The 27,511-nt window shown below is 40.4% G+C and overlaps 1 protein-coding gene and 1 long non-coding RNA gene across 7 annotated transcripts in view; one reads left to right on the plus strand and one right to left on the minus strand.

Moving 5' to 3' along the window:
- The window catches only part of LOC101164267 (apoptosis-stimulating of p53 protein 1), a 139,137-nt gene that overhangs the window by 30,159 nt on the left and 81,467 nt on the right, over positions 1–27,511 (plus strand). For 2 of the 5 annotated variants that reach the window (XM_023951409.1, XM_023951407.1), the window contains exons 5-17: positions 14,517–14,612; positions 17,067–17,123; positions 17,258–17,378; positions 17,485–17,564; positions 17,649–17,816; positions 17,996–18,136; positions 18,268–18,463; positions 18,694–18,822; positions 24,938–25,005; positions 25,251–25,455; positions 25,563–25,790; positions 25,889–26,095; positions 27,286–27,436. In XM_023951409.1, the coding sequence (XP_023807177.1) occupies positions 14,517–14,612; positions 17,067–17,123; positions 17,258–17,378; positions 17,485–17,564; positions 17,649–17,816; positions 17,996–18,136; positions 18,268–18,463; positions 18,694–18,822; positions 24,938–25,005; positions 25,251–25,455; positions 25,563–25,790; positions 25,889–26,095; positions 27,286–27,436 (1,847 nt within the window). Of the gene's footprint in view, positions 1–2,108; positions 2,207–8,155; positions 8,668–14,516; positions 14,613–17,066; positions 17,124–17,257; positions 17,379–17,484; positions 17,565–17,648; positions 17,817–17,995; positions 18,137–18,267; positions 18,464–18,693; positions 18,823–24,937; positions 25,006–25,250; positions 25,456–25,562; positions 25,791–25,888; positions 26,096–27,285; positions 27,437–27,511 lie in introns of those variants that run through there. The other 3 variants (XM_023951411.1, XM_023951410.1, XM_023951408.1) reach the window with 3 other exon arrangements.
- On the minus strand, positions 6,662–7,768 carry LOC110017481. Of its 2 annotated transcripts, XR_002872596.1 has the most exons (3): positions 7,178–7,768; positions 6,914–7,101; positions 6,662–6,831 (listed from the first exon to the last, which is right to left on the minus strand). It is a non-coding gene; the product is annotated as an uncharacterized LOC110017481 (long non-coding RNA). The 2 variants fall into 2 exon arrangements; XR_002292897.2 differs by having other exon boundaries at positions 6,914–7,768.

Raw genomic sequence — 27,511 nt, forward strand, 5'->3', positions numbered from 1 at the left:
GCTTTAAAGTCACAAAACATAACAGTGCAAAGATTAAAAACATACATAATCATTATAAAATTTACTTAATTAAAGAGAAAAGAAAATGAAAAGAGTTGTCGATAAGGACCTTTCAGTTATATACATGGATAAACAGGAAGGTTTTGAGTCTGGATTTGAACCTTAACACAGTAGAGGCCTGTCTCACAACCTCAGGGAGACTGTTCCAGCTTGTAGCTGCATAAGATTGAAACGCTGATTTCCCTTGTTTAGTCCTGACTCTGCACCCGCAGGAGGCCGGTCCCTGAGGCCCTCAGAGTCCGAGATGGTTCATATGATGCTAACATATCAGAGATGCACTTTGGTGCAAGGCAGAGGAGAGACTTGTAAACAAGCAGAACTGCTTTAAAGTCTATTCTTTGAGCGACAGGAAGCCAGTGCAGAGACCTGAGCACAGGACTGATGTGATGGTAGCTCCTGGTTCTAGTCAGGACTCGAGCAGCAGCAATCTGGACGTGCTGAAGCTGTTTTACAGCTTGTTTGGGGAGGCCAGTGAGCAGGCTGTTACAGTAATTAAACCTACTGGAGTCAAATGCATGAATAAGTATCTCCAGGTCTGGCTTTGACACTATGTATTTGATTTTGAGTTCACCTTTGAAGCATGCTTTTTTGAATGTGGGAGGAAGTCAGAGTGTCCAATGAAAACCCATGCACAAGGAGAACATGCAAACTCTACATAGAAAGGACCATAAACCTAACCCAGCCAGGATTAAAACCAGGGCTTTCTCGCTGTGAGAATGGAGTGCTAACCACTGTTCCATCATGCAGCCCATTCCTAAATTAGTACTTTAGGAATGTTAAAAAAACACTTCTGTGTTTACCTGTTACTAATGTCAGATAAGGAGTTGTGCTGGTTACATGTGAAAAAGCTGGTATTGTGGCTCTAGCTGCACGATGAGAGGGAGAATTCAGATGTTTCCACTAACAGACAAGAACTGACCATTCAACACAAGGCTGTCTGTGATCTCTGTCTCTTCTGTTGTCCTCGGATAACGTCTTGTTTCTATAAGGTCCTTCCAGTGTCTGTGTTGAGAATTTGTGAAGGGTTTTTGTTTGTGACAAAGCTCATGATGTCCATTCCATTAAATTCAGAGTTTGCACAAATCCTGCAGAGTTAATGGTTTAAATTGTTCTGCTCTTCAGAAGATTCAAATCTCCGAAAATGTTTGAAATCGTTGGAAATCTTTGTTAATATGTTCAGATCAAATCAAACTTTTTTTTAAAGCGCTTTTCACACAAAAGTAAAATGTGCTCTCATTTTAGTCAATCCACTTCCAGGACTCCTATGATGAAAAATAAACATTCTTGCTGTCTCCCATCAAGTCAGACTGTATTTGGTAAAGATCTTGCCAGGAAAACTAAAAACCGGACGGCAGGGTAATGGAGTTTTAATGTTTAAATTCTTTCAAAACAGTATTGCTGAGCTCTCATGTTTGGATTTTTGAATACTTCCAGGTATTCGACTCTAAAAATAGCTTGATGAATGTATGAGTGTGGTTTTTACAGGGCAGCACATGAGCGAGCGCGAGTGTGTACAGTCTGCTGTGTGTGGTCTAGCAGATTAATCCTTGGATTTAGTGACAGTAATGATTATACTGTTCTACTGTTCTATGGTTTGCTTTACCAGAGTGAACAAAGACACAGCACAGTTACTGTACATCTATTTCTGCTCAAAGACAGAGTCACCACCCTGAGTCATCTCTGCTTCTCAACCTTGACTTGTGTTGTGGGATTGTTTTTTTTTTTCCTGTTATCTTCTTCACACCAAAATTGAGTCACTTTGAATCAAAACAGCTGACCTCTGTCTTTTCTTTGCCTCAAACAGCTATTTTCAACATGGTGGCGTTTAACCCCAGACCAGACATTCAGTGTGAACGTGTCCGTCAGGCCTCAGTCAGCTGCTGTCCCTTTGTGTTTCTGTGTGTCTTTGTCGGTCCTGTCTGTCAGACGCTGTGTGTGTGTGTGTTGGTCAGTCAGTAAAGGTAGGATTAGCTGGGTCCCATGACATAACCAGGCTAAGAGGATTGTGAGGTAGCCAGCAGCTCCTCCTCCTCCTCCTCGTCCTCCTCCTCTCACCTTTCTCACTCCTTCACACTCGGCTTGAGGTCTCAGTGTTCCCTCTCATTCAGGTTCAGAGTTTAGTTTGAGGACAGACGGGAGCGTGGGGGTGAGTTCTGGAAGCCTTTTCTTTCTTAACGTGGGTGTGTGCAGCTACATGTGTGTGTCTGTGTGTGTACTCTCCTCTTCTTTCAGCTTTTGAAGTGAAATAATAAATTGGGTTAACTAAAAAAACCCTCTTTATCATGTCATTTCTAGTCTTCCTGCACTTCTCACATCTGTTCTCTTACTTTACTGATGATCCAGCAAGTTGGCTGACAGTGTGTCTGTGTGTCAGGGTGTGACTGTCACAGAATCAGAGCACACTGTGGTTTCCATCTTGTGAGGAGCAAGGCAGGGTGTGGGGCTCTCATGAGTTCGAGTGTTATTTTGTCTACATGTGACTGCGAGTGCAAGCCTTCCAAGTCCAAGGGTGGAACTCTTGGCACCATGTAATCATATCCAGAAGCCCTCAGTTGTTTACTCACACACAAACACACTCCAGATGCTCCGCCACAGAATGATGTCAAGTTGACTGACGACAGCCGTTTGTGTGACCGTAAGGTTTTATTTGAGTGTTTTGTTGTTGCTTTTGATCTGTTTTGCTCTAATTACTGTCATTTATGTATTATTTCAAAGTCTTTAAAGACTTATTTGAGTTTTTCTGGCTCACAGTTCATAAAGCCACTGCTCAACCTTTCATTTAGTTGTTTTATCATCTGTATAAAAATCCTTTGTTTTAGTAGCATGTTGTTTTCAGTTTACTTCAGGAAAAATATGAAATGATCTCAGCAGGATTTGTTTTAAATTCTTTGCATTGTCACTTCCCAACAAAACCAGCCTTTTTTAAGCAGGCTGTAATATTTTTTTTGGTTTTACTTATTTTTTGTGTAAAGCTGTTTTAACACCATAAAAACATATTAGAGTTTTGTTTTGATGAAATAAGTGCAGAACTTTAAATGGATTAAGATTATTTCCAGAGAGTTTTGTTTGCCTAATCCAAAAAATAAAAATGATAAAAAAAATCAGATTTCCTCTGCAAAGAAAATTGTTTTTGTTAAAAAAAAATCTTTGATTTTAGAATGAAACCTACAGCCATTACTTTATTGGATGTGGCTTTTGTGCTTCTGTTTTTCATGGTCTGTGCAGTCATGGAGAGCTGGTAGAGTTGTTTGTTGCCAGTGCGCATTGTAGAGAGTTTTCTGTAAAAGTCTGCGCTTTAGACATGGATCTAGTGATGCAGAATATCGTTTCTATAGGTGCTTTCACACTGGACTATGGTTTACACCTGGGTTTAGTCCACCTATGTGGAAATTGTGAAAGTTTATTTGAACTATTGTGCAGACCAAACAGAAAAAACTCAAGTGTCCATATTGGTGCAGTTCACATACAGCTGGGGTGTAGAAGTCCAGTCCTGATGGTTTGGCGTCCTGGTTGTTTTCTTTTTCTATCTTCTTCCCACTATCTGAATCTGGTGAATTTTGAACAGTAAAAAAATAGACTACAGCACAAACCTGATGAAGAGTAAATCAGTTTCTTGTCATAAAACGTACACAGCAAAAACAGGCTCCCTTCAAATAGGGCAAATTCTTACCCGATTGGCAGAATTTCTTTTAAAAAAAATCTGTCAGTGGGCTGAGAAAAAATGTCTTGACAAAAATTCTTATTTAAGAAAAGAATGTAGTCACTAAGACATATATTTTATCAAACTATAAGGCTATTTCACTATTAAAAACTTTCTTGATAAGATAATTTTTTGTTGCAAGACAGAAAAAGAGACAATTTTTCTGGAAACAAGAGTCTTTTTTACTTTCTTAAAATTCTGTTTTTGCAGTATAAAGCAAAGTCTTGTCATCTTTTTAACATCCTGGTCAGTGCTTGTTTTGGGGAACATCACCCCAAACGGTTACATAATGTAAGTAGCATTTATAGATGGTTTGATCTGCACCTAAAAGTGCGATGTAAATGTAAACCAAACCAAATGAATGAAGTATGAGATGTACCTCCATCCAATCAAATCAAGTTCACCTGTTGTCACCTGGTGTTAAAGGGTCCTTATGGGTAGTGATCCATATACAAGTCTTGTAAATTGGATTTTCCTGCATGTGAAATTAGACAAGACAAACTGACACTAATTACTGAGAACAAATAACCCATTTACAATGCCGTGAAAATCGAACTTTTGGTAGAAAGTACCTGACACCCATCTTATAAACCTCACCTGTATTTTCAGACAGCCACATTCTTCTTTCAATGAACACTCAGGGACAGATTCCTATAAGCTGATTCAACTCTGGGTTAACCAAACCCATCCGTATGTAGGAGGACTGCTGAGGAAGAAACTAGGTGTGCCTGTGTTCAATAACCTTCTGTGTCATCACCAGTCCAACATCTGAGACTTAGCAGACTTCAAAGAATACAAGTGCAGTAAGTTAACTCCTGGCAGGGGTTTAAAATATCACTTTTTTCGAATTCAAAGGCAAACTTGATGCTGTTTCTTGAGAGTTGCATGCTGTTCGTGGCTTTGCCCAAGGCTAGGGAGGAAGACCTGTGTCTGTGGTGGGGTTTAAATATTTTAACTGTCAGTTAGGAGAGGATCTTCATCGGTCAGGCCACCCTGCTGTGTGAACAGTGGTGCCTGTGGTGTTCTGATAACAGAGATTTCTCCTTTTAGTCTGGTCTGGGATGGAGGAATGTCTGAGGGCTGTTATTATAGATTAGGAGGAATATTTTTTCTGCTGTCGCCCAGCAGATGGGTCCGGATAGGTTTAATTGAAAGAGCCAATGATCAAAACGGTGTGTGTGCATAGAGAACTTTGAGGAAATGCCGCACACACACTAAGAAGGTCAAATATCCCCATGTGCTTCAGATTATAGCCATGGCCTCAACAGCAGTAGCATTATGAGTGAGTTGTTTGCAGCTAGAAAGGCTTTGCTGCTTACATTGCAACATTCAGCAAACCAAAGCAAACTGCAGAAAACCAGAGTGCTCATGGCACCTGTGTCAGAAGCCCAACACTGCTACTGAGCTAAAAGAAAGCTAAAGCCTTGGTCTCAAGCAACCATACCTGGAGACACCCCGTATCTAACCGTAAGGGCATTTGTTACTAATGCACCTTACAAGCACAGAAACAAAAGCAGCGGGACGCCTTAAAAAGATTACAGTGAAAGGAACGTTTGTTCCACTGACAGTCAAAATGATTTGTTGGTTTTAGAATAGATTGACTCGCCAACAACTGTCATTTTGAACAATCATTTAACAAACATTAGACTCATGAATCATGTAGAAATCAGTACTGCTGGATGTGAGCACCTATTTATATTCAACAGCAATGTCTAAACTGTCCTTGTCCTCCTTGCTTTTATTCAGAGTTTAATGAGACTCATTTATTTTCTGCCTGTCTTTGTTTTATACAGCACAGGTGACACTAATAAGTTAAAGATAAAGAAAAGCACTGTTGGCTTTTACCCTAATAGTCCTCTTGTAAAAACAGTGTTTGTGTATAGTCAGAATCCTTTGGGGCTCGTCACCGATTGTTTTAGGTTAAACTATTAGAAGATGAATATTTTGTTTGCTGGTATTGATAGCTTTTTTCTAATGCTACATCTGGACAAGTACATTTAATCAGATTCTTTTAATACTGAACATTTTGACCATTATGCCATTATTTTACTCTTGGATGTTTCCTTTTTTCCTACATAGCCATATTGTGGTGTTATTTACTGAGCCTTCTTGTAAGTTCTGCTTTACTCAGAGCAGGGAGCTTGTAGCATGCCGGTTGTAGATTTTACATCACAAAAACACTCTTATTCAAACTGAATTTTTTTTACCATGATTTGATTAAAGAACTACTTACAAATACAATTTTTAGCTTAATTTACTTTATATATGTCCTCCATCATGAGAAAAACACCCACATTTTATTTATAGTTATTCATTTATCATTCATCTTCTTCCGTTTATTCCCTTTTGGGATCACAGGGCTGCTGGAGCCTATCCACCCACTTGTGGGTGAAGGCACACAAGTTAGTTATTTTTTTCTACTATTACTGTTATAAAAATGGCATTTTATATGTTAAATAGTCGGTAGCACCTACATTTTTTAGGCAGTTTCCAGGATTTTCTTTCTCATTACGTGGCACGCGTGTGTCGTCACCCTAAAACCTACCTCCTTCCTTAACAGAATTCTCTCAAACACTGCCATAAAACCACAATATGAGACACAGCAACTTATTGTAATTTGGTGGGATGAATTCAGACTCATTAAAACAACTTTTAACGTGATACACTTTGCTTCTCACTGTTTTCCCAACAATCTTTATGTCATAAACACTCTTCCGTGTACCTTCATACCCAACGACTCCTCATCACTGCAGTTGCCAGCATCCTCTGAGTTAAAGCACACACGGCACGGCTCCTTGCCAGTAACCGCCTTGCAGCATGCCTCCGCCGTACCAAAGTGACTGTCATGATTTCAAGGCAGGGCGAACCCAGATGCTGGAACCCAGTAAGAGGTCCGGGACGTGGCAGGTAATAAGGATTTATTATTTTCTTTGAGGCTGGCAAAGAGGGTTGGCGAGAGGTGATCCAGATGGATAGTCTGTGGCACGGCTGGAGGTGCGGACGCGGCAGTTCACTGATCCTTCCCGACAGCAGGCTGGAGACTGTGCTGACGTCACTCTTGGACCGGTTTCCTGGGACAAGGAAACCAGATTTAGTGCTAGAACTAGAAATTCAAAAAGATGTGCTAGAGCTAGACGAGACCAGGCTAGTCACCAAAATGGGCAACGATCTGGCGCTGATTATTGGCATTGGGTCTCCTTTTAAGCAGCAGAGGTTGATGAGTTGAGTGACGGCAGCTGGAGAATAATCAGGAGCAGAGTGGAGCCAAGCTGGAGGGGGAGGAGTCTGACAGAGGCACCATGACAGTGACAAGTCAATAGTGTTCTTCCCGACGTTCTAAACTGGTAATGGAAATATAAAGTTTTATTAACTGTCTTGATAAGGATCGTCTGTCTTTCTCTTGTTGTTTTGACCTACTTTTGTAGTTCCTGGCCAATGACTGAAGAAGTCATGATGACGTCACGTGGTTTTGTTTACAAGCTTTGGTCCGTAACAGAATGGGCCACTTGGTGCCTGTCTGAATACAGACCAAACATAACGTTTGGGACTCGATCCAGAACAAAGGATTTTTCCAGTCTGAATACACCCGAAGACACTTTTTAGATTACTGGTTTTCAACAATCTTACTATGGCTTTTTCACCCAAAACGTAGTGTTATCTTTTTTAGATGTTGTCCAAAAAACATTGTTTTCCTTCAAACCAGGTGGTTGTTGAGGTTTATCTTCAGGATTCTGTCTCTTCTGTCTTCATTGGGAGACACAGAAAGGATGATGGAACTGAAGTTCCAGAGACTTCGAAATCTCCAGCCTTCATTTTCTTTCGGAGACATCAATCTTTTTGCTTGAATCATGAAAATGCACACAACTGAAATCACTTGTATTGTTTTTCTAGATAATTCTCAGAGTACCCCCCCCACACACACACACACACACAAACTGTGATCTCACACCCACAAAGGCCTGCACTCACAGCAGCAACACAGGCAGCTTTCATTACTAGATGAGCATTTCTCAGAGTGACAGAAACGTGTGACGCAGCAGTCAGGTCACATGCCCCCCCCCCCCCCCCCCCCCCCCCGCCGTGTGTGTGTGTTAGTCTGTGTGTTTCTGCCAGTTTCAGAGATCCAGGGGAAACAGGATGAAAATGTGACGCAGCTACTGTGTTCGGATGCTGTGCTCAGATCTGCCGGCATCATCTTCCTCATGGCGCACATCTGAGGGGAGAGGCAGAGGTTAATTGAAAGCAGTTAGAGCCCCAACAGGCTGTGGTGCAGTGATTTCCCTTCTGAGAGAAAGTGGTAGAAGGAGGAAAAGGGAGGCGTGACAGAGGGAGAGAAGGGGGGGAGAAGGGGGACGTCGCTGCAGCAAAAAGCCAGCTGCAGAGTGATGACAAGGACTGAGAGAACGAGAGATGAAGGAGTGCAGATATGCAAATGGAATGATGGGGAAAACTGCACAGAGGGGTGGAGAGATGCAGCGATAAAGGAGGGAGAGTGTGGAAGGAAAGAGGAGAGGGAAAACTTGATCCTTAATTCCTGTACTTGCACCGCAGTACCTGAAAGCATGATCACAAGCAAGGTCTCCCGCTCACGAGAACACATTCAAATGAGTCTGAGAGGGTGAGGGAGGGAGCGTGGGCAGAGCAGTCGACGGAGAGCAAGTGGCGTAAATCTCTGCACATCACGAGGCAAACGAGAGGGAAAGTTGGGATCTGTATCGCTCTTGGTTCCCACGCCTTGTAAGCGTTTCTGTCCCCTGGCAGCGGTCCTCCCCCCACTCAGAGCCCCGTAAAGGTCTGCTGCGAGGATGGAATGGAATGAGGTGGATCTGGTGCAGGAATTCACTCTTGAAGGACAATGCAGCAAAATTAAAGTCCGCTCCTGCAGGATCACATGGGACAGCCTGCAGGTAAAATGCTCAGCACAGCGAGTGGGAACTGCATCTTGTGTTTTGTCGGTGGACGTGTTTGAAGCAGGAGAGCTGGTTTGATAACTTTTAGTGGTGAAGACAAACGCTGACATTGATGAAAACTTCCGGGACCGGAAAGATTTATTGCTTCTGATTTCTAACAATTGTCAAAAATGTCAGAAATGTTTTAGGTTTCCTGAATTCAACTCATTAGAATTAAGACTCAGGTGGTTATATATTGCATAAAAGATTTATACATGTGGTGGACGTTAACCTGCTTCTAATGCCGCTTTAAGGCAGGATTTACTCAATTATTTACAGACAGTGCTGAGTAAGGAATTGAGCTTTTAAAAGTCAATCTGAGGCACCATATGTCTACTTAAGACACTTCTGATGATTCAGAAGAAGTCCAGTGTTAGTTAAGACTGCAGTAAATGTTACTGTAAATGCAACTGTGACTTATGCTGCTGCTTTGTTGGTAAAGATTCTCTTGAAATGGATTATTGATACCAGGAATCTAGCTTTATTTGCTTTAAAAGTACATTTCCTATTGCTTATAACGAGATTATTTGATACAGAACTAGGTTTTTAAAAGTTTTTCATTAATATTTTGGCCCAAAAAAAAGTCTCCTCCCTTGCTAAAAATGGGGTTTTCATTTCCTTCCAAAGTCATTGTGCAATATGATGTCACGTGCTAAAAAGATGAATCTCATCTTTTTATTCCTCTCGCCCACATCCTCGATAAGAGGAATCAAGTTATGAGTTAAGGCTTTAATAAAACACTAAAGCGTAATTAAAGGCACAAATTATTCTAAGAGATGATCCATGCTGTAAGCGGTTTTATTAAAATAGTGAACAAGAAGATTAACTGCATCACCTCAGAATTCCCAAACATCCATCAAAGTCTGTTGTCCCTTAAAGAGACATCATTCCACTCATTGGATTGCTTTGTGTCCACAAAATCCTCAGTATTTGCTCTAACCTGATGTGATCCCACAGACCAGCTCTGAGATAATGACACTGCCACAGCCCGTAATGTGCACGTTGCTGCTGTCTAAAACATTATGTAGGCGCATTATGTTGGAAAGTGCTGTGTCAGGGTTATCATTCCCAGAAGCTCATAAATCAGCCTTAAGACAACGATGCTGTCCACAGCGTGTAGTAGCTGTCTGTGCCGTTCATCAATGCCGCTAGTGCTGATGACGATGCCACACACGAAGTTCTCTCTTCTTCAGTTATTTGAAGTTTAATCACTTTCAAAGGGTCAGAATCCATGGATTGTGGGATCACGGCTTTAAAGTAGGTTTTGGGCTGTAGTCCAGGCAGGTGTGAACGCTCACCTGAACTGAGAGTCTCAGTTCATCTTAGGTTGAACCAAAGAACAAAAGTGAGCTAAAGAAAAATAAGTGACATAAGTTTGCATTACCAAAAAAACACAGTCTACAGTGGGAAACTGAAGAGGCTGAAGGTTAGAAAATGTCTCAGAGAGTAACCATGGTGCAGTGAGGAGGTGCAGATCGTTAGAACTACAAATGCCTGGTTTCCACTAAGCGGTTCGGTCTGGTCCATTCCAGACCAGTCTAGTATCATGAGCGTTTCCATAAAATAGACCCATCAAGCTGGACCGAATCGTACCATTTTGGGCCCCCTTTGGTTGTAGGTCCATGTAAGAAATGGAGCAGACCGGTTAGGGCGGAGCTACTGTTAAAACATGTTGATAAGGCTGAAGGTCATTACCACAAAAGAAATTTCGACAAATTTCTCTCTGCAACCTTTTCTCCAACAACATTAAATGCTTTGTTTAAATAAAGTACAATAAGCCAAGCGGAACAAAATGAGCTGCCGGATGACCTCCATTGTTCTTGTTGTTAGCTTCACCCAGCATGCGCCGTCACGGTCCAACTTTGATCGGAAACGCTCACCTGAATTGCCTTGGCGATTCTAAACCAGAGCGGAGCGGACTGCTCAGGGGAAAACTAAGCTTTACATGTGGGTTGGACTAGCTGCTTTTCTTCTTCGTGCAATGTTTAGGATTTTTCTATGTAGTTTAGTCTGCCTCAATTTTTGGTTTGCTTCTGAGAGTTCTGTTGGTGACCGAGAACTAAACTAGATGAAGACATGAAAGAGATTACCTCATGTCCAGAGGGCTGCACAATGTAAGAAAAACCTGCAATGTGCAATATTAGTGGTCATTATTGCGAAATGAACAAACAGTGAAATAAGAAAACAACTAATACATACATAACAACATAACTTAATTAATACTCCTGATGACCCATGTCCACATAGGAGGCGACCATCTACCATAAAAGGGCTCCATCCAATTGGTCAACGACGTTAAATGCTTAAAGCTGCCATGAGATTGTTTTAGCATTTGTGTAAACATATATGGTAACCATTTATCACAGTTTACACCGTCTTTTCCAATATACGTATCACACTGGCTGATATTCCGATGACAGTACATTTTTGATGTATTGTGCAGGGCTAATTCTCCACCTGTTTGGAACCGAATCAAAGCGACTGTACGAATACAAAAGCAACCCAAGGGAGTAAGCTGGCTTACGTGGAGTGAATTCTAAACTGGGGGGAAAATGGCTATATATCAAATTAAAAGAAGAACTGGCTCAGTTGTGGTATTGTGTATGTGTGTGCGTGTGAACTTACTGGTACTCAGTTCTATTAACCTTTCATTTTAAATGTTTTATTCTGGAAGTTTCATGACCTCTTCCTGGCTTTAAGCTGTTTTGAGAACCACACTTAAAGGTTTTTGAAATTTAGAAGAATTGCTTACATCATTTCTCAGCTTTAGAATTTGGTAGAATCACATTAATAGCCGAAGAGCTATGGTATTTCAAAGAGCATTAACACAGGAGCTGAATCTGCAGTGTTTAAGGGTTTAATGGTGCATTTTATGCATAATTGCTGTTTTTAACCCACTGCAATCACAACAAAAGATCTTTGTACAGCCTATTATCTGCATCAGTGGACATTTCTGGGGAGAATTAAAAAAAAAAATTGAATTTTTTAAAAATAAGAAATGGAAATTCATTTTTTTTAATTTAGGAATAAAAGTGTTCTTTTTTATTGAAACAGAAGATCAAAAGTGTGTAAACAATTCATGTGTTTTGGAGAAGTTTGGTTAAAAAAAATGACTCATGAAATGGATTAAAGTACAAGCAGCTACTTTTGAACATGGCCTGGGACCTGCAGGTAGAGAGGGATCTATGTGGCACCAACATCATGTTACTGTACAAAAAACATCAACACCTTGATATTTAAACTCATTCAAGAAAAAATGTTCCAAAGACTTTCCCTTTTTCAAACACATTAGTCCGCCTGAAGCCTTCTTTTAGTAAACCGCATGTAGAAACGCTGATCATAAATCCCAAGTCCAGTGGATTTGTATTACATAACACAGGTGAGGTGAAACAACAGTTTCAAGTTGATTTATTTTCCCTTGTAAGTGAAAAATCTGCCAATGAACCCTCACAGATTTTTTATAAATACGTTGTGATGTCTTATGTAAAAGTTATCAATGAGGTTGGTTTGGTCTTTAATCAAGCTTAATCAAATATGTTAACCAGAAACTAGACAAAAACACTTTGTGTGGTTTTGTGTGTTTGCGGTGCTAAGTTTCCGTTGGTTTACCAGCTAACTGCAAAGTAACTGAAGACGGCAGATTTAACGCTTTACGCAAGTCGGCATATTAAAAGACTCTGAAATGTTCTTTACAGCCAACAGCTGCTGGCTTAACAGACAAGTGTCTCACCGCTGAGAACAACATGGTTCACAACTCTCCATAACACCACCAAACTGTGTGAACCCAAAGCCAGAACAAAGGAGCAACTCACTGTTATAGAAAAGGTGTAGACTCTTCCAAATGCACAGATATACAAACGAAGGAGGAAAAAAAATAGTATACTGGTCAAAAAAACGTTTGAATAGTAACTTTGTGGGCGTATGGGTTTTTTATTGATTCTTTCCTACACACTGAAATGCTATCACCAAACAAGGAAGTCATCCTCCAATCAGCAAATACTCTGAAATAGTGTTCCTTCACTATATCGAGGTTCCCCTTTTTTTTTGTAACTTTTTTTTAACAGCTCACTGTGGTCTGTGTCCCTATTGGCTGTAGACCAATTGTCAATCAATCTAATCCCCGCCATGTCCTTTGAACAGAATGCATTCAACTCGGCAAATCTTTGTAAATCTTTTATTGCGATTAGATCTTTGTTTTCATTCTTTAATGCTGAACTTCATTTTTTGAACTTTGAGTTTAAACAAGAGAGGAAAGTATCAAAATGTTCTTGTCTGTCCGGGGAAAATGTATAAGTTGTGTAGTGAGGACTTTTACAGCCTTAAAACATCTGAAATCCCACTTCACGGATTTCACATATCGCAGCTTATTTTTAGAATCTATCCTCTGTGATAAATGAGAGAACACTGTAACTACAACAGTTTACACTTTAACCGGTTTCAGGCTTCCGTCCAAAGCTGCTGTTTCCATGTTTCAAATCGATTTCAACTGTAGAAGAAGTTTATACTCCTTCTAAATCCTGGCATCTTTTTTTATTTGTGTAATTTTTAAAAGGAACGGACATCTGTTTTCCATTTTACCCCTTTAGAGTAATCCAATTCATATATTTGGATTCATTTTTTATGCTTATTTTTTCTCTAATTGCAAAGTTCTCCTTACGGCCCCCCGTCCAAACACTCTGAGTGTAAAAACACGAAAAAATTCTGGATTCAATTTGAATTTTTATTATCTGAAAAGAGAAACTAGGTGAGTTTTGAGTCTAGAAAGTACCAGAAAAGTATCTCCAGGCTCATCTGGTTCTTCAGCTAGAAACTATTCATGCATGTGATAGTGGAGAAGCGGTTAGCACTCTGGCCTAACAGCAAGAAGGTTCTGGTTCAAATCTCGAATGGGACTTTTTCTGTGTGGAGTTTGCATGTTCTCCCCATGGTTTTCTCTGGGAACTCCGACTTCCTCCTACATTCCAAAAACATGCTTTGCAGGGGAATTGATTATAAATGGTCCCAAGTATGTGTTTGTGTGTAGCCCTGCAACAGGGTGTATCCCGCCTTTGCCCAACAATTAGTTGGATAGGCTCCAGCAACCCTGTGACCCTGAAAGGGATTCAGCTGGATCAGAAGATGGATGGATGTGTTAGTCAATGGGTGATAGAAAGAAAAAGAAAAATCCGGTGCTTCCTTCATTTATTAAATAGACTTTTGAGCATTTACAGTTGAACTTCCAAGTTCTCATCTTAAACTAAACACTGCAGTGCTTTCTCATGTATCTGGAACAAAGGCAACACACCAGGTGCAGTGCAAGTCTGTGTGTGTGTGTGTTGGAGGACAGAAACAATAGCAGGATGTAGCTGGGACCAAACTGCAGCCTTTACCCAGCACCACCATGGCCGCCCAAATCTCACACACCAACACAACTGATCCAGTCTTTAAAAAAACCTATTAGTTATTACAACTGATACATGAGATCTGAGTTCCTCCATCTGATGTTGGTTTTGGGTCACAGAGCTGTGATTAACAGTATGAACCCCCACCCCAAACCAAAACTATATTTCTGTCAGTCTGCCAAGGCCACCAGCTGGTGCCCAACAACATTAAAGGAGCTCTCTGCTGAAGCTGCGGCCTAAAGTTTGAGCTGATATATTGTGTGTATGTGTGTGCAGCTGCGCTTTATCTCCTCTCACTGTTTTTGCCTTGACGTGCAACAGTGACAGGTGGGAACGGGGAGCAAACATGGGAAAGCCCAGGCTCTTTCAGAATGACATGTTGTATAAATACACAGTGGAACACGTGTGTTGTGTGTGTTCATACAGGTTCCCCGTGTGGAGCTGACCCTCTCTGAGCTCCAGGAAATGGCAACAAGACAACAGCAACAAATCGAGGCTCAACAGCAGATGTTGCTGGCCAAGGTAACACACACACACGCACACACACAAACACACAGTTGCAGGATGGATTACCTGTCACTCACAAAAATGTGTGCATTTAGGTTTAGCTGCAAAGGTCAAATGTACGTTATGGCGGATCAGAATCGTGCCTCTATCGAGGCCCGTGTGCCTCAACCAAACTACATGTTCTGTGGGGAACAAATGCTCGCATTTCCTCATTCCCACATTTAGGATGTGACCTTTGAGCGGACAGGAAACATAGTCATCGGTGTCCTGCAGCTGCTGGGAAACTGAACTGAAGTTGTATGTGAGGGAAAAATCCAAACGATGAGCTAGCAGGAAAAGCTGCTGATAATATTCTGCTAAACTGACCTCTAAGGAGTGGAAGAAATTCTTTTACCTCTGTTAAGGTGTTCAATGTTTTGTGGACATAAAAACAACTCAAGGATTGATTAATATTGCAAATTGTATGAATTTAAGGCCTGCTGGGATAAAAATCCTCTAAAATACAGTGCTATTACTGTCTATCTGAACAGTTACGTAATGTGTTTTTCAAAGTGTGTTTGTGCTTTCAGTAAATGATAGGTGGCTGCGTGCCAACATTCCATTTCCATCTTCCTGTGTGAGCGTGAGTCTGTGTGAGAGACACACTGGTCAGCTGCAATGGGCAGCGATACACAGAAGAAGGTGTAAAGCGCCTCAGTCAGCATCGCACTTGGCGGGCCTCGTTTCCCTCTTCCTCCATCTGCGTCTGCGGTCGGCGTCCCTGAAGACGTTTGCTTTTGTTGTAGCTGGGAAACAAACGCTGTCCAAGTGAAAATCTATGGCTGAAACAATCACTAACAAAATATGCGAAAATAGTTTCGAGAGCTCACATATACGATGTGTTTTGTTTATTCGCTCTGTACTCTAGATGTAAACAGTGTACAAACACAACTTTTAAGTACATTTTAAGGATGGGTTCTCCCAGGAATGAAGGTTTGTGGAGGACCTAAATGGTGAAGACGGTGGCAAACACAAAAGGGAAACAAGAAAGAATTAAAAATGTGGTAATAAGAAATCCATGACGACACACAAACCTGAATTGTGACAAAGGGGTGATAACAGCATCTGACAGAAAACCGTGGACTAAAAACTCAGAGAAGGACGTGTGTGATTGAAAACTTACATTGAACATATTTCAACATAAAGTCTGTCCTATAGTGAGTCGACAGGAATTACATCCAATTCTGAGAACAAACATCATCAACAGTGTAAATCCGTCTTTTAAAAGTCCCACTCCAATCATTTTTTGATATGTTGTAAAAGCATTTCCAGTGGTCTTTTAATTATGATAATGACATTTTTTTGAGCCAAAATCAAGCTTTTCCCAAAGACATTTTTAAATCTGCTCCTAATTCACAATTATTTGAGTAAAGAAATACTCAGAAACGCAGTATTAAGCTTAATTTTTCTTTATATGTGCCCTTCATCATCAGAAAAATGATGATCAATAATAATAATAATTTCATCTGAGTGGACAGGAGGTTGGTGGTAAAAAAAGACTTTTACATTGATTTGGAAACTGAAACAATGGTTGAATTGCTTCTTTGCATAATCAAATATATTAAGAGAACATTCTGATGGAGAGACAAGTAAAAAAATAAAAATTGTGAGCATTTGTACTAGAGCAAAGCAACTTAATGAATCCATTTCTCCTAGAACGTTTCCATAAATGGTTTGTGGTACATTAGTATCTATTTTATTTATATTCTAAATGGGTTCATATCATTTATTCTTTTATCAAACCTGCAAGCCTTGATGGGGCTTTAATGGCTCTTTCTCATGAAAGTCTTAGACAGTTTATTTGCAAGTTCTAGTGACATACAACCCTAACTTTAAATGTATCTAGATTCAAATGCAGCTAAACCTTTTGATTACAAAGCAAAACATTTGCTGAGTCCTTTAATAAACTGCCTCCTTTGACTGAATTGTTTCAAATGACAAACCTTAAATGAGTAAATTATAAGAGAACATTTACACATTTAGCTCAAACACACAAAAACAGGGTTTTCAGGTCTATCATATCTTTTCATTTTCATTTAATTAAAAAAATGTTTTTTAAAAAGCAAGTAAGTGCAGATTTGATGGTTAAGAGTTTAAGGGACGTCAGATTTGCCTTAAAATTAAATTGTCTTTCCAGTTAGCCCAGTTACTATGGAACAGGCTTTAGTAAAAATACAAAGCATAAATGAAAAAATGTATGCACTTAGTTCTAGATAGGTAGACTCGCAGCTGCATCATTGTTGTTTTCCTCTTTGTAAAGCAGTATCACAGCTTTGCTCCTCCTTTTTTTAATAGTGTGGTACAACAGGAACTTTGAGGCTATTCTGAGTCTGTGATGTCATTGAACACCCCCCTTCCTAACATGCGGATCAGGCTAATGATGCTAATGATGAAATAAAGTGTGTGAAAGTGTCCTTCGTGTTCCTGTAGGAGCAGAGATTGCGGTATCTTCAGCAAGGGGGCAAATCTAACCAGGGACAGACTCAGGTAAGCATCTTAGCTGACCGGCAGAAAGACGTTATCCTCCAAGGAAGCAATGATTATCAGTTGCACACAAAAAGATCTAGAAATGTGGGCGCTCGTATGACTTGTGGTGATTTTTGCTTCGTCTTCTCGACCAGCCTGAAGCTGAGAAGCTGCAGCGGCTGAAGGAGCGCATGGAGACGCAGGAGGCAAAGCTGAAGAAGATCCGAGCCATGAGGGGACAGGTGGACTACAGCAAAGTGATCAACGGAAATCTTTGTAAGCGCCTCCTGAAAATGTTTGAAAGTGCTAAACATTAAGGAAGAACAATGGAAGCAGCAGGGATTCCTCCCTAAAGTTGTTTTTTTTTTGCTTTTGTTTCCAGCTGCAGAGATCGATCATGTTTCAAGCCTGTTTCAAGAGAAGCAGGCAGAGCTGCAGTCTGCTGTGATCCGAGTCGATCAGGTACTTTGGATCTGCTATGAAGATCGACCAGCATTTTTCCAAAAGCAGCTACAGTACAGTTTAGTTAACTTCTCGTGTTTCCAGTTAACTCAACAGCTGGAAGACCTGAGGAGAGGACGCCTTCAGCTCCACTCTGGTGCTCCAGCTCAGGGAGCTTTCCCAGGAACCCAGGGGGCCGGTACCGGTCATAAAGGATCCCCTTTGTCTGGCCCTGCAGCTGTGGAGCTGAGGAAACTTTACCAGGAGTTGCAGGTGGTTTGCACTTTCCCACAAACACCTGCCTCAGTTGAATTCCAAATGGCTGAAAAATATACCAAGTGTGACATGGTGTACAATTTTATAACCAACAATGAAATGACTAGAGCTTGATTTGTTTAAATACCAAAGAAGTAACATGTTCTGATCCAAAAACTGTAACTCTTCAATTTTAGGCCCGTAACCGTCATAATCTGGAGCAGAGCAGCAAGTTGGCTCAGAACAAGGACCTGCTGAACAAGAGGAATGCCCAGGTGTCGGTGATGGACCAGCGCATTGGCGACTTAAGGGAACGGCTGCATAAGAAAAGAGCAGAAGTACAGAACGCCCCTCTTTACCCCCAGCTATTTTACCCCTGAATTTTTACAAAGCAGATTGACCTTTCAATGACTAGTTTGTTGGTAACTGTGGAGTTCATAACTTTTTTTTTTTTTTTGCCTCCCCCAAGTTGAGCCGCATGAACGGTGGAGTACCGGCCTCCCCTCAGAATTCCCCCCAAACTAGCGGTGGAGTTTCTGGCCGAGTGGCGGCCGTCTGCCCCTACATCCAGGTTCCTGCTGAGGGGAAACAAGAGGCGGGGTACCCTCTTCCTGCGGACCCCCCATCCAAACCCTCCCCCCTGAACCATGTTCGTTCTGCCTCAGGTTGGTAGAATCAAACCCATGTTTAGTTTTATGGTCAACCTCTGAGCTCTAACTTTTCTCCTCCTTTTTTTTTCTTGTCTTTTTTTCCCCGTCTTTTGTTGATCGTGTTGCCTTTAATGTACATCAATTGTAATCTGTGACGCTGTGATCACTTCACTGTCCCTTTGTTGTCACTGTTGGTGTGATGTCATGTGGTGGGTTGTTCCTGTCTTGTGGGCTTTGCTGGATAGAGGAGGACAGGAGTGGCATCAGGAAGCCCCCCAGCCAATGGAAAGTGTCAGATTTAGACATCGTCCTGTCTGAGCCCACTGAGATGTTGCAGGGATCTCTGTCCTCTCAAGGGAAGGACAGTAACAACAGTGAGTCCCAGAGGGGTTGCTGTAGAAAGTCACTTTATCGATGGTGGACCAGCAGCTCCTTAGACTAAAGATATGTTCACACTGCCCTTGGCAACACGTGTTCAATCGACCAGTTCAAATGTGAATCAACACGCCTTTCTGGCTTACAAGTTCAAAACTCATGCGCTCTTGCTTTGCTATGCAAGTTTTCTACAGCTCTACATTTGAAGCGCGTCTAAATATTGTATAGATGGCGTTCTTTTTGAATTCGCGGAAGTGCCAAACGTTTTAAAATTGAATATTTGTGCCCAGCTGGAACTCTATGACACCAAGTCTCTCATATATTGGAATAGAGCTGTGAAAGGAAAAGCCTGGAACGAGATCCAACAGTCGTTGGTGAACGTGCGCTAGCATCGGGTACCGACAGTCCAGTGCGAACACCATATGATAGATGCGCATTCAAGAATGTGCGTCACAAGCCTGGTGTGAACGTAGCGTTAGTCCCATTCATCTGTACGGGGTTAAACCCATATAGGTGCTGCGGGTTTTTGGGTTGTCCGGGCCCATGGAGGGTCTTAGACAGGAGCGGCCACCTCTTTAGGGGCCGAATCTCAATGGATGTCATGTAAGTACAATGTGCCATTGTTCCACGTATGGTAGGGGTTTCATGAAGTTATGTTAAAATGAAGTTGCACACACTCACGACGTGCTGTCGTACAGTGACCTTTATGCCACATTCTAATCGGTAGTGAGGTGCGCATACTGGCCCATTTTGACCAGGTACGAATGCCGCACGCAAGGGGTGTGCAAGTAATACGACAGTGCTCATAGGATGCCTGTAGGATACCCACACACACTACACTCTGTCAAATGTCCTCAATTCTAAGGCTTTAAGGACGGAGTGCACACTTATTACTTGAACGGCACTAACTTGTGCAGATTTGGGGGACTATGAAAAATCCCAACAATACGCCTAAATCTCCCCTACTTCACCCTTTTTACTTAAATGTTTGCTTACAGAAAAAAATGTGCATGAACATTTTTGCTCTACGGGGGCACTGAGTAATTTATGACTGATCCTTCCTGTGAGCCACTGCCCGGCTAGGGTTTGCCCATTTTTGCCCGCAGACTGCCCATATCTGCCCGTAAGGGCAGTAAAAGCTTTAAGGTATAACTGCTTTGTGCAGAGAAGACTAATTTGTGTCGGCCCGTAGACACACATTGAGAATCCGTGTCCAGAGTCTTTAGCTGAAGGGGACCGCGCCTTCTATCTTTATAGGTGGAAAAGCTGAAGACAGCATTCAAACCCGCCATGCTGGGAGGGGTTGATGTCACTATAAAAGCCAGATGGTGCGGAAGAAGACATAATTAAATCAGCTTCACAAAATGACCTTAAAATGTAAGGGTCATGTGTATAAGGGTGCAGACAAGACATCTGATAGTCAGCAGCTGCTCAAGGTTAGGAAACAGCTTCAGAGAAGAAACCCAGTCTGGTCTCAGACTCATTTAATTAGCATCTGTGATATACTAGAGAGGAGTAACAGTCATAACCAGTTTAAAAATAGTAAAATGTTAATCTGGAAAATTTAGTAGATATTTGCATTTGTTGCTGGGAGTTAGTGAGAAATGTCTTCACTTGTAGACTTTTAGAATTGTTCGTATTTAGTAGTTCTGCAGATGAATTCATGATAGTGATGGTGGAGCAGAAATATTTACAGCAAAAAGTGCTTGTGTGTGTAAGCGAGGCAAAGCAGTCGTGTTAGAAATCCCATTGTTTTCACAAATGCCAAAGCAAATGCCACAGTTCTATTTATTCCACGGCGGCGTAACGTGGAACATTTAGAGCTGTAAATCATAGCAGGGCAATGGTTAAGACAGGCGGGCACAGCAATGACGGGAAATCTGAGCCATGTCATTCTACAGCTATTTACAGTACGTGTAATAAGTGTGTGAGTGTGTGCGTCTGCAGGACAGCGGGTTTTTAGCTGTGGTGGCTGTCACCACTCACAATAGAACCCTAAAACAAATGACTTACTGAATATAGATGATGAAGGGATGTTTTATTTGCTGAGAATTTAGAGAAATAGATCATTCATATCCAAAAAGATCTTTTTTAAACATAAGATTTAGGATCACCTGATTACTACTTTTTTGTAGTATTTTTTGTTTTGCATTGGTTATTTTAAAGTAATTAATTTGACTCCTCTCGATGAGTTTTAACCAAGCAACTATTGGGTGATCTTCCTCTCACCTGACAGCTAGATCTCTTCTGATTGGTCAATTTGACAAAAAGGTCAACGTAACTTCTCGCTTTGTTCTGGGTGACTTTAAATTAACTGACTGCTCAACAGAAGATTTGTAAAAAGAAAACAATATTATGGACACAGTCCAAAAATAAAATGAAGGCTTCATTGGTCCAGGTCTTCCCTGTAAATGAGAATTGATTTACAGTGACTTACAGTACCTGATTAAAGAAATTATGAAATTAAAATGTCTGGGGCAATGAACTGCTTTCATGTCAAACTATTCCACCTTTGTGAACCTTGCAAAAAATATTTTTGTGTCGATTGCAGAAAACAATCATTGAAAACCTCTAGTTGTTTTTCTGTCCAAAATAGACTGCATCCACTGCTGCCAGCTATAAACACTCTTTGGGACTGAGAAATAAGTCTACAACCTTAAAGGGGACAAAAAACCTTTCTGATAAATTTCAGAAGTAGGGGTGTCGCTCCCTCTACACAGTGAACAGGCAGTTTAGCTGGGTAAGTTTTATAACAAAGAACACTACTGAGTGCCATACTGCCCCCTTGTGGACGTTTTGGCTTGTCACAGTTCAAGATTTCCTAATTCTTGATTCTTTGGGTGAAACATACCAGATCGAAACAAGGCCAATTCACAGGAATGTGGAAAGAACTGGTGACAAGACTTGCTTAGCACACAAACACAAGCAAAACTCTAATTTTGGCCATCGTAATTATAAATATACAACAGAATATTACATGGTAAATTAGGGGGCATTTTCTGTCATGGGTGTAATATTCTTTAGGCCAACCAGAGAAATTATTGTCATTTATTAAAGGAATATAACACAAATCAGCGTTAAACAAAAGCCCATAAACTTGTCAACTGGGTTATCAGCTAGTTATTAGCTTATTATTGTCCATCTTGATTATATATTGTGAACCAAAATACCACATTCCTGCTCCTTTTGAGTCCTTTTGAAACTTCATGTTTGTTTATAGATGTGAGATTACAGAATTTTTCTTTCAATAGTTGCTGAAGTAAGTGACCCCCATTTCCTCCAAACTACTGATTTACCTTTAAATACTTACTATATCATGATTGTACAAATAACAGGTTTTGTGGCCTTAACCTTTGTCCCTGTTCTGTCCTTGTCACTGGTTCATTCAGTAACAATGTCCTTCTCTCTATAACTTCAAGTGGCAGCTTCTAATCCAGGCCTTCTGGCAGATGCCCAACTTTCCACCTCTTCCAAAGCTGTTTGTTGTTGTGTCGTCACTGTTTTCTTCCTGAGGTCAGCAGGGGCCTGCGGCAGCGGCACATACCAGCCTGCACAGCTCCAGCTTATCAAAGCGGCAGCAGAACTCCCAGTTTATTAGTTAATCAGTGTTTGTCTGGTATGAAACGCAGCTCTGGCTCTGATATCTGTGCCAAACCATTGTGTAACGGTTGCAAATTCTTCTTCGAGTGTAGATTTGGCCAATTGTTGCTTTCAGTTCATCTTAATGACAGACATTAGGGATATTGTAACAATTAGAGATAGTCTTGGATTTTAGAAGTCTTTTAATGGTTTAACAGATCACTTGACTTACAAGAAAAACACAACTATTAGTCAACAGAGGTCAAGTAAGGTCATTGAACTTTCAGTTAGATCACTTAACTGTGAAGCTACCATTCCCCTAATGTTTATAAAATTAGAAAATTAGCACTGTAAGGGTTGTAGTCATGCATTATTTAATGTTTGGTAGTTGTTTAAAGTCCAAATTGTTCAATTGATTTATGGAGAAAAAACATGAAGAAATTGTTAATTGTAAAATGATTTATTTTCATAAATCAATTTTATATTTATTTTTTCCACAATTCTTAGCTTAATTTTCTTTATACAAGTTCTCCATCATAGAACAATGTCACAGGAACATTTTAAAAACACCAAAAACATGATTTTCATCGATGTGGGTCTTTATATAAACTCTTTCATTATACTGTTAAGATTTGATTTTTCGAGCTCTGTAAGTTGAGTCAAAGCCACATCGCTCTAATATGACGCATAAACCTCAACAAAACCACTTTAATGTTTTTCTACTAATAAATCGTGAACATTTCAAAAGGCTAAAATGTCATTATGAGAGTTTTTTTAAAGGTAAATCTGGTTGTTTTGAAGGTCTGAAAGATGAACAAAAAATAAGTAAATCATAAAAAGAATTTCTTGAGGAAAAAAGTTTTATACATATTTATATTTTTGGAACAAAGTTATCCTAAGGGGGCAAAATCCTTTGAGTAAGAAAGAGTGTGTGAGTGGGAAAGATGTCTCTAGTTTCACAAATATAATGTCAGTGAAGAACCTCTACAAGCTGCACAACAGAAAAACAATCAGCAAACAAGAAAAATGCTCAAAAATTAACATGTTTTAAAATAACATGTTTTGTGCTAAGGAAATGTTTTTCAGGACGATTTATGGACTTATTTATAAGTTCAGCATAAGGTTCTTTGACTGTATTTTCATGTTTGTGTTGCTTATGTTTTCAAAGTTAATTACCGGTAATCCAAAAGGAAAATTCTATCCGTGCAAACATCAGAAGTCTGCTGCTAATGGTGCATAAGTATGCAATCTTAGTGTGCGTGTTTTAGCTTCATGCTTGGTGTCTGTTTAACTGAGATCATTGTCACTAAAAACAAACACCAAACAAAATATCCAACTGCCGTTTATTCCATGTGTTTTTGGAAGACTTACTCATAAGGAGACTGAATATAAAAAAGTTTCAGTTCCATGAATTACTTCAATGTTCTATTCTGATTACTAATGTTGTCAAGTAAACAATTGTGGATCTTAACGTTTGTATATAACACGAACAAACACTGAAGCAGGTTTTGTTACAGGTGTACACAATTTTATAACAAGGAAAATCAACAAATAGAGATTGCAGAGATTGGATGATGTAAATTAATCACATTTCTTTTACATCACCTTTATAATAAGTTTCTTTTATTCTGATGGGGTGGGTCAGACCTTTCAGGTGATCTGCAAAAACCCACTTTATTAAATGAAACCAAACTGATTTACAGTAGCATTTTTTGTGTTTTATTTATTTTGAACGGATAAAGTAAAAAATGAGCCTCATCAACAATATAACTAATAATGGCAATAAGTTCAGAAAGGGACTTTGGATGAAGTTTAACTAATTATCAGTCCAAACTTAAATTTTAACAAACAGTATTTTAAAAAATTACAAAAAATAGACATATCACTGAAAACTATCAATTATGGTCAAAAGAAAAAAAAACTTATTTCTACAGCAGAAGTAGAAATGTTTGCTAAACAATTTATGACCAACCACATGTCAAGTTGAAAACGTATATTTTGTAAACCAGCTCAAAATCAGAGGAACGTCTTTTTAGGATGGATGCAAGATTTTTTTCTATTTTAACATCCAGACCTCAAGCGTTTATTCCCTCTATTGTTTTCTATGCCCCTATTTTCCTAATATTATTTCGTGGGAACGGAATATTATTTTATTATTTTGTGGGAATGGAATATTATTTCATAGGAACGAAATATTTATTATTTTACCCATGTCAGCTTAAGGGCTCCGTACGTCCAAGTGAGCGATGAGCTGCACTATTTGCAGTAAGGCTTTCAGTGGCATCATTTTTCCTCCTTTCTCTAATGCAGTAATATGTTTTTAAAATTTCATAAATGTATATAATGTTAATTCCTATTTTGTCAGGCCCCGACAGCCCAGCTCTGCTTTAAGCACTGACATGTTTGTTTTACGCTCCCCCTCATTTGTGGTTTTGTAAGCTCCATTTGTGTTGGTTTGTCATTTCTAAGTTGTCTTCCCCATACTAACCTCAGTGCGTTTGTTCCACCCCCCACCCCCGTTTTATTTTTGTTCAGCAAATGAAGCGTCATGGCCGAGCATCAGCAAAAGTGTACCAGACTGGAGAAGCGGCAGTCCAGAACAGGTAAGGTTTCTGCAGCACATCTATGAATAAAAAAGGGTTTGCATGTTCAGAATGGGAAATTATTTTAAAGCCTACAGGCTAAACATTTTGGTTTTGGGTGGAGCCTTAATGTTTTAGTCAATGTTTAACCCATTCCTGTTAAAGGGAACTTTGAAGTTGCCGGTTTTGGAAATTGTTTTCTCTTGGAAGCTTTTCCTGACAGGCTTGGCTTTAAATGCATAGTGCATTTCTTTTCTGCCCACCAGCTCCCCTCTGGTTATGGTACATACCCCAGTGCCACTCACCAGGCAGCAGGGCATCACTGTGCAACAAGCTCCCTTCCCCGCTCTGCTCCTGGTACTCTGGGCTGGCCCCGATCCAGTGTCACAAACAGCGCCTCCTCCCCGTCTTCATCACCCAATTCCCAGAAAATACAGCATCGCATCTCGGTCCCTCCTCATTTAAGCCAAGGTATGCTTAGCCCCGCCTCCACAGGAAAAGCTTTTTAGCTTCCTGTGTTCACTTGAATTCTGTTCCATTAAATTATGAGTTACGATCATGTTTTTATCTGCTTTCAGGTCCTGCCATTTCCTCCCAGCCAACTCCAGCGTCTCCGCAAACAGAGCGCACAGATCCCCCCCCAGCTGTGGCAGTGCGTCCCTACGTGCACGACCACTCGTCCAGGCCGCAGTCCCCCAGAAAGGGCCCCGCCACCATGAACAGCAGCTCCATCTACAGCATGTACCTCCATCAGCCTCAGGCCACAAAGTATGGATCTCTCAGCAACAGAACTACAGTCAAAGCTGGTGAGAAATGTCATTTTTGCCTAGACTGCAGGGTGAGACGTCAACATTGCAAGAAGAACAAACCCTAACCCGTTTTTTTTGTGTGTGTTTCACCACAGTTTACGGAAAACCCATCCTTCCTGCCTCTTCCACTTCTGCGTCCCCTGTCCCCTTCTACCAGGCAGGAAGAGGAACAAAAGCAAACGGAGACGATGTCACAGATAAAGGAGTGAAAGGAGGAGAGAGCGGTGATGGTAAAATCCTTCCTCCACCCAGTGTGGACAACATCCCTCGTCCACTAAGTCCCACTAAGCTCACTCCAGTGGGTAGGTAGATGATCCATCAAGACATGCAGTACTTTGGTTATGGTTTAGATTAAATAAACATCTTGAGCTAATTTTTTCTCCTATTTTTGTAGATTTTTGTAGGTGACCAAATACTTATTTTCAACCATAATTTACCAATTTAATTTAAAAATCAGACAATGTGATTTTCTGGATCTTTTTTTCTCATTTTGTCTCTCATAGTTGAGGTTTACCTATGATGAAAATTACAGGCCTCTATCATCTTTTTAAGTGAGAGAACTTGGTGGCTGACTACATACCCTTTTGCCCCACTGAATGGGGTTTTTCTGTACTTTTGTTGAGGGGAGCATTTCTAAAAATATAAGAAAAATACTTTAAAACTTGAAAAAGAAACTTAAATACCTCAATGCCAATTATTTTACTTTGCACCAAATCTTTGGTGAACACTGTATTTTCACAGTTTTTCTCTTGGACATTAAAAATATGTTTTTATGACAAAAAGGTCATAAATCTGACAGTTTCTTTCTAGTTTTCAAATGTGTTTAACAAGATAGGATTTAAATTGAACCTCAAATGAAAAAAATTGAAAAGCAGTACTGAAAAACTTCAAAACTAATTTGTCTGTTTAGCTCTACACATTTGAGTTTTTTTGTATTTTTATTTAATGTAGTTTTTAAAAAGTTGTCTTTTGTTATAATCAAGAGTCAAGATGGTAAAAACGGTTTGCCTTTGAGTTCATTTTTAAAATTATTTTACAATTCATATAAAGGCAAAGAATACTACAAAATCAATTAAAAATATGTTTCTATGAAGATTCAGAAAAGATTTTAACACTTTGAAAAACAAACATGTAATTGTATAGACTTTTTAAACTGCTGGTGTCTTTATGGTTTGACAAGAATAGCAATACATCAAGTGCTCATAACTAGTATAGACCATAATATGTAATAATCCTTCTTCTGTCCAACCTTGGTCCTCCAGGTCTACCATCCTGCATGTCTTCCAGCTCTCCCTGCTTTTGATTTTCTGACATATCTGATGGACGGAACACCTGATCCATGTCATCAGCAGCAGAAAGCAGTGCAGGGAGGGCTCGAGGCAGCAGCATGGTAGATCTGGTGGTAGATCTGGTGGTAGATCTGGTGGTAGATCTGGAGGACCTCGGCTGGACAGCAGTGGTCTGTAATGTTAAACGTCCTCGTCTCCCACAGCTCACTCACAGCTCCGATACCAGAGCGATGCGGATCTGGAGGTTCTCCGCCGGCGTCTCAGCAACGCTCCACGACCTCTGAAGAAGAGAAGCTCAATCACTGAGCCAGAGGGCCCTCAGGGACCCAACATTCAGAAATTGCTTTACCAGAGGTGAGTTATTGTTCGTTTTTGAACCAAATAAAGAAATTCAAGCTATCTTTTAACTACGTTCATGTTGCTGTGATG

Source organism: Oryzias latipes, chromosome 22 (assembly GCF_002234675.1).
Source record: "Oryzias latipes chromosome 22, ASM223467v1".
Taxonomy (NCBI): domain Eukaryota; kingdom Metazoa; phylum Chordata; class Actinopteri; order Beloniformes; family Adrianichthyidae; genus Oryzias; species Oryzias latipes.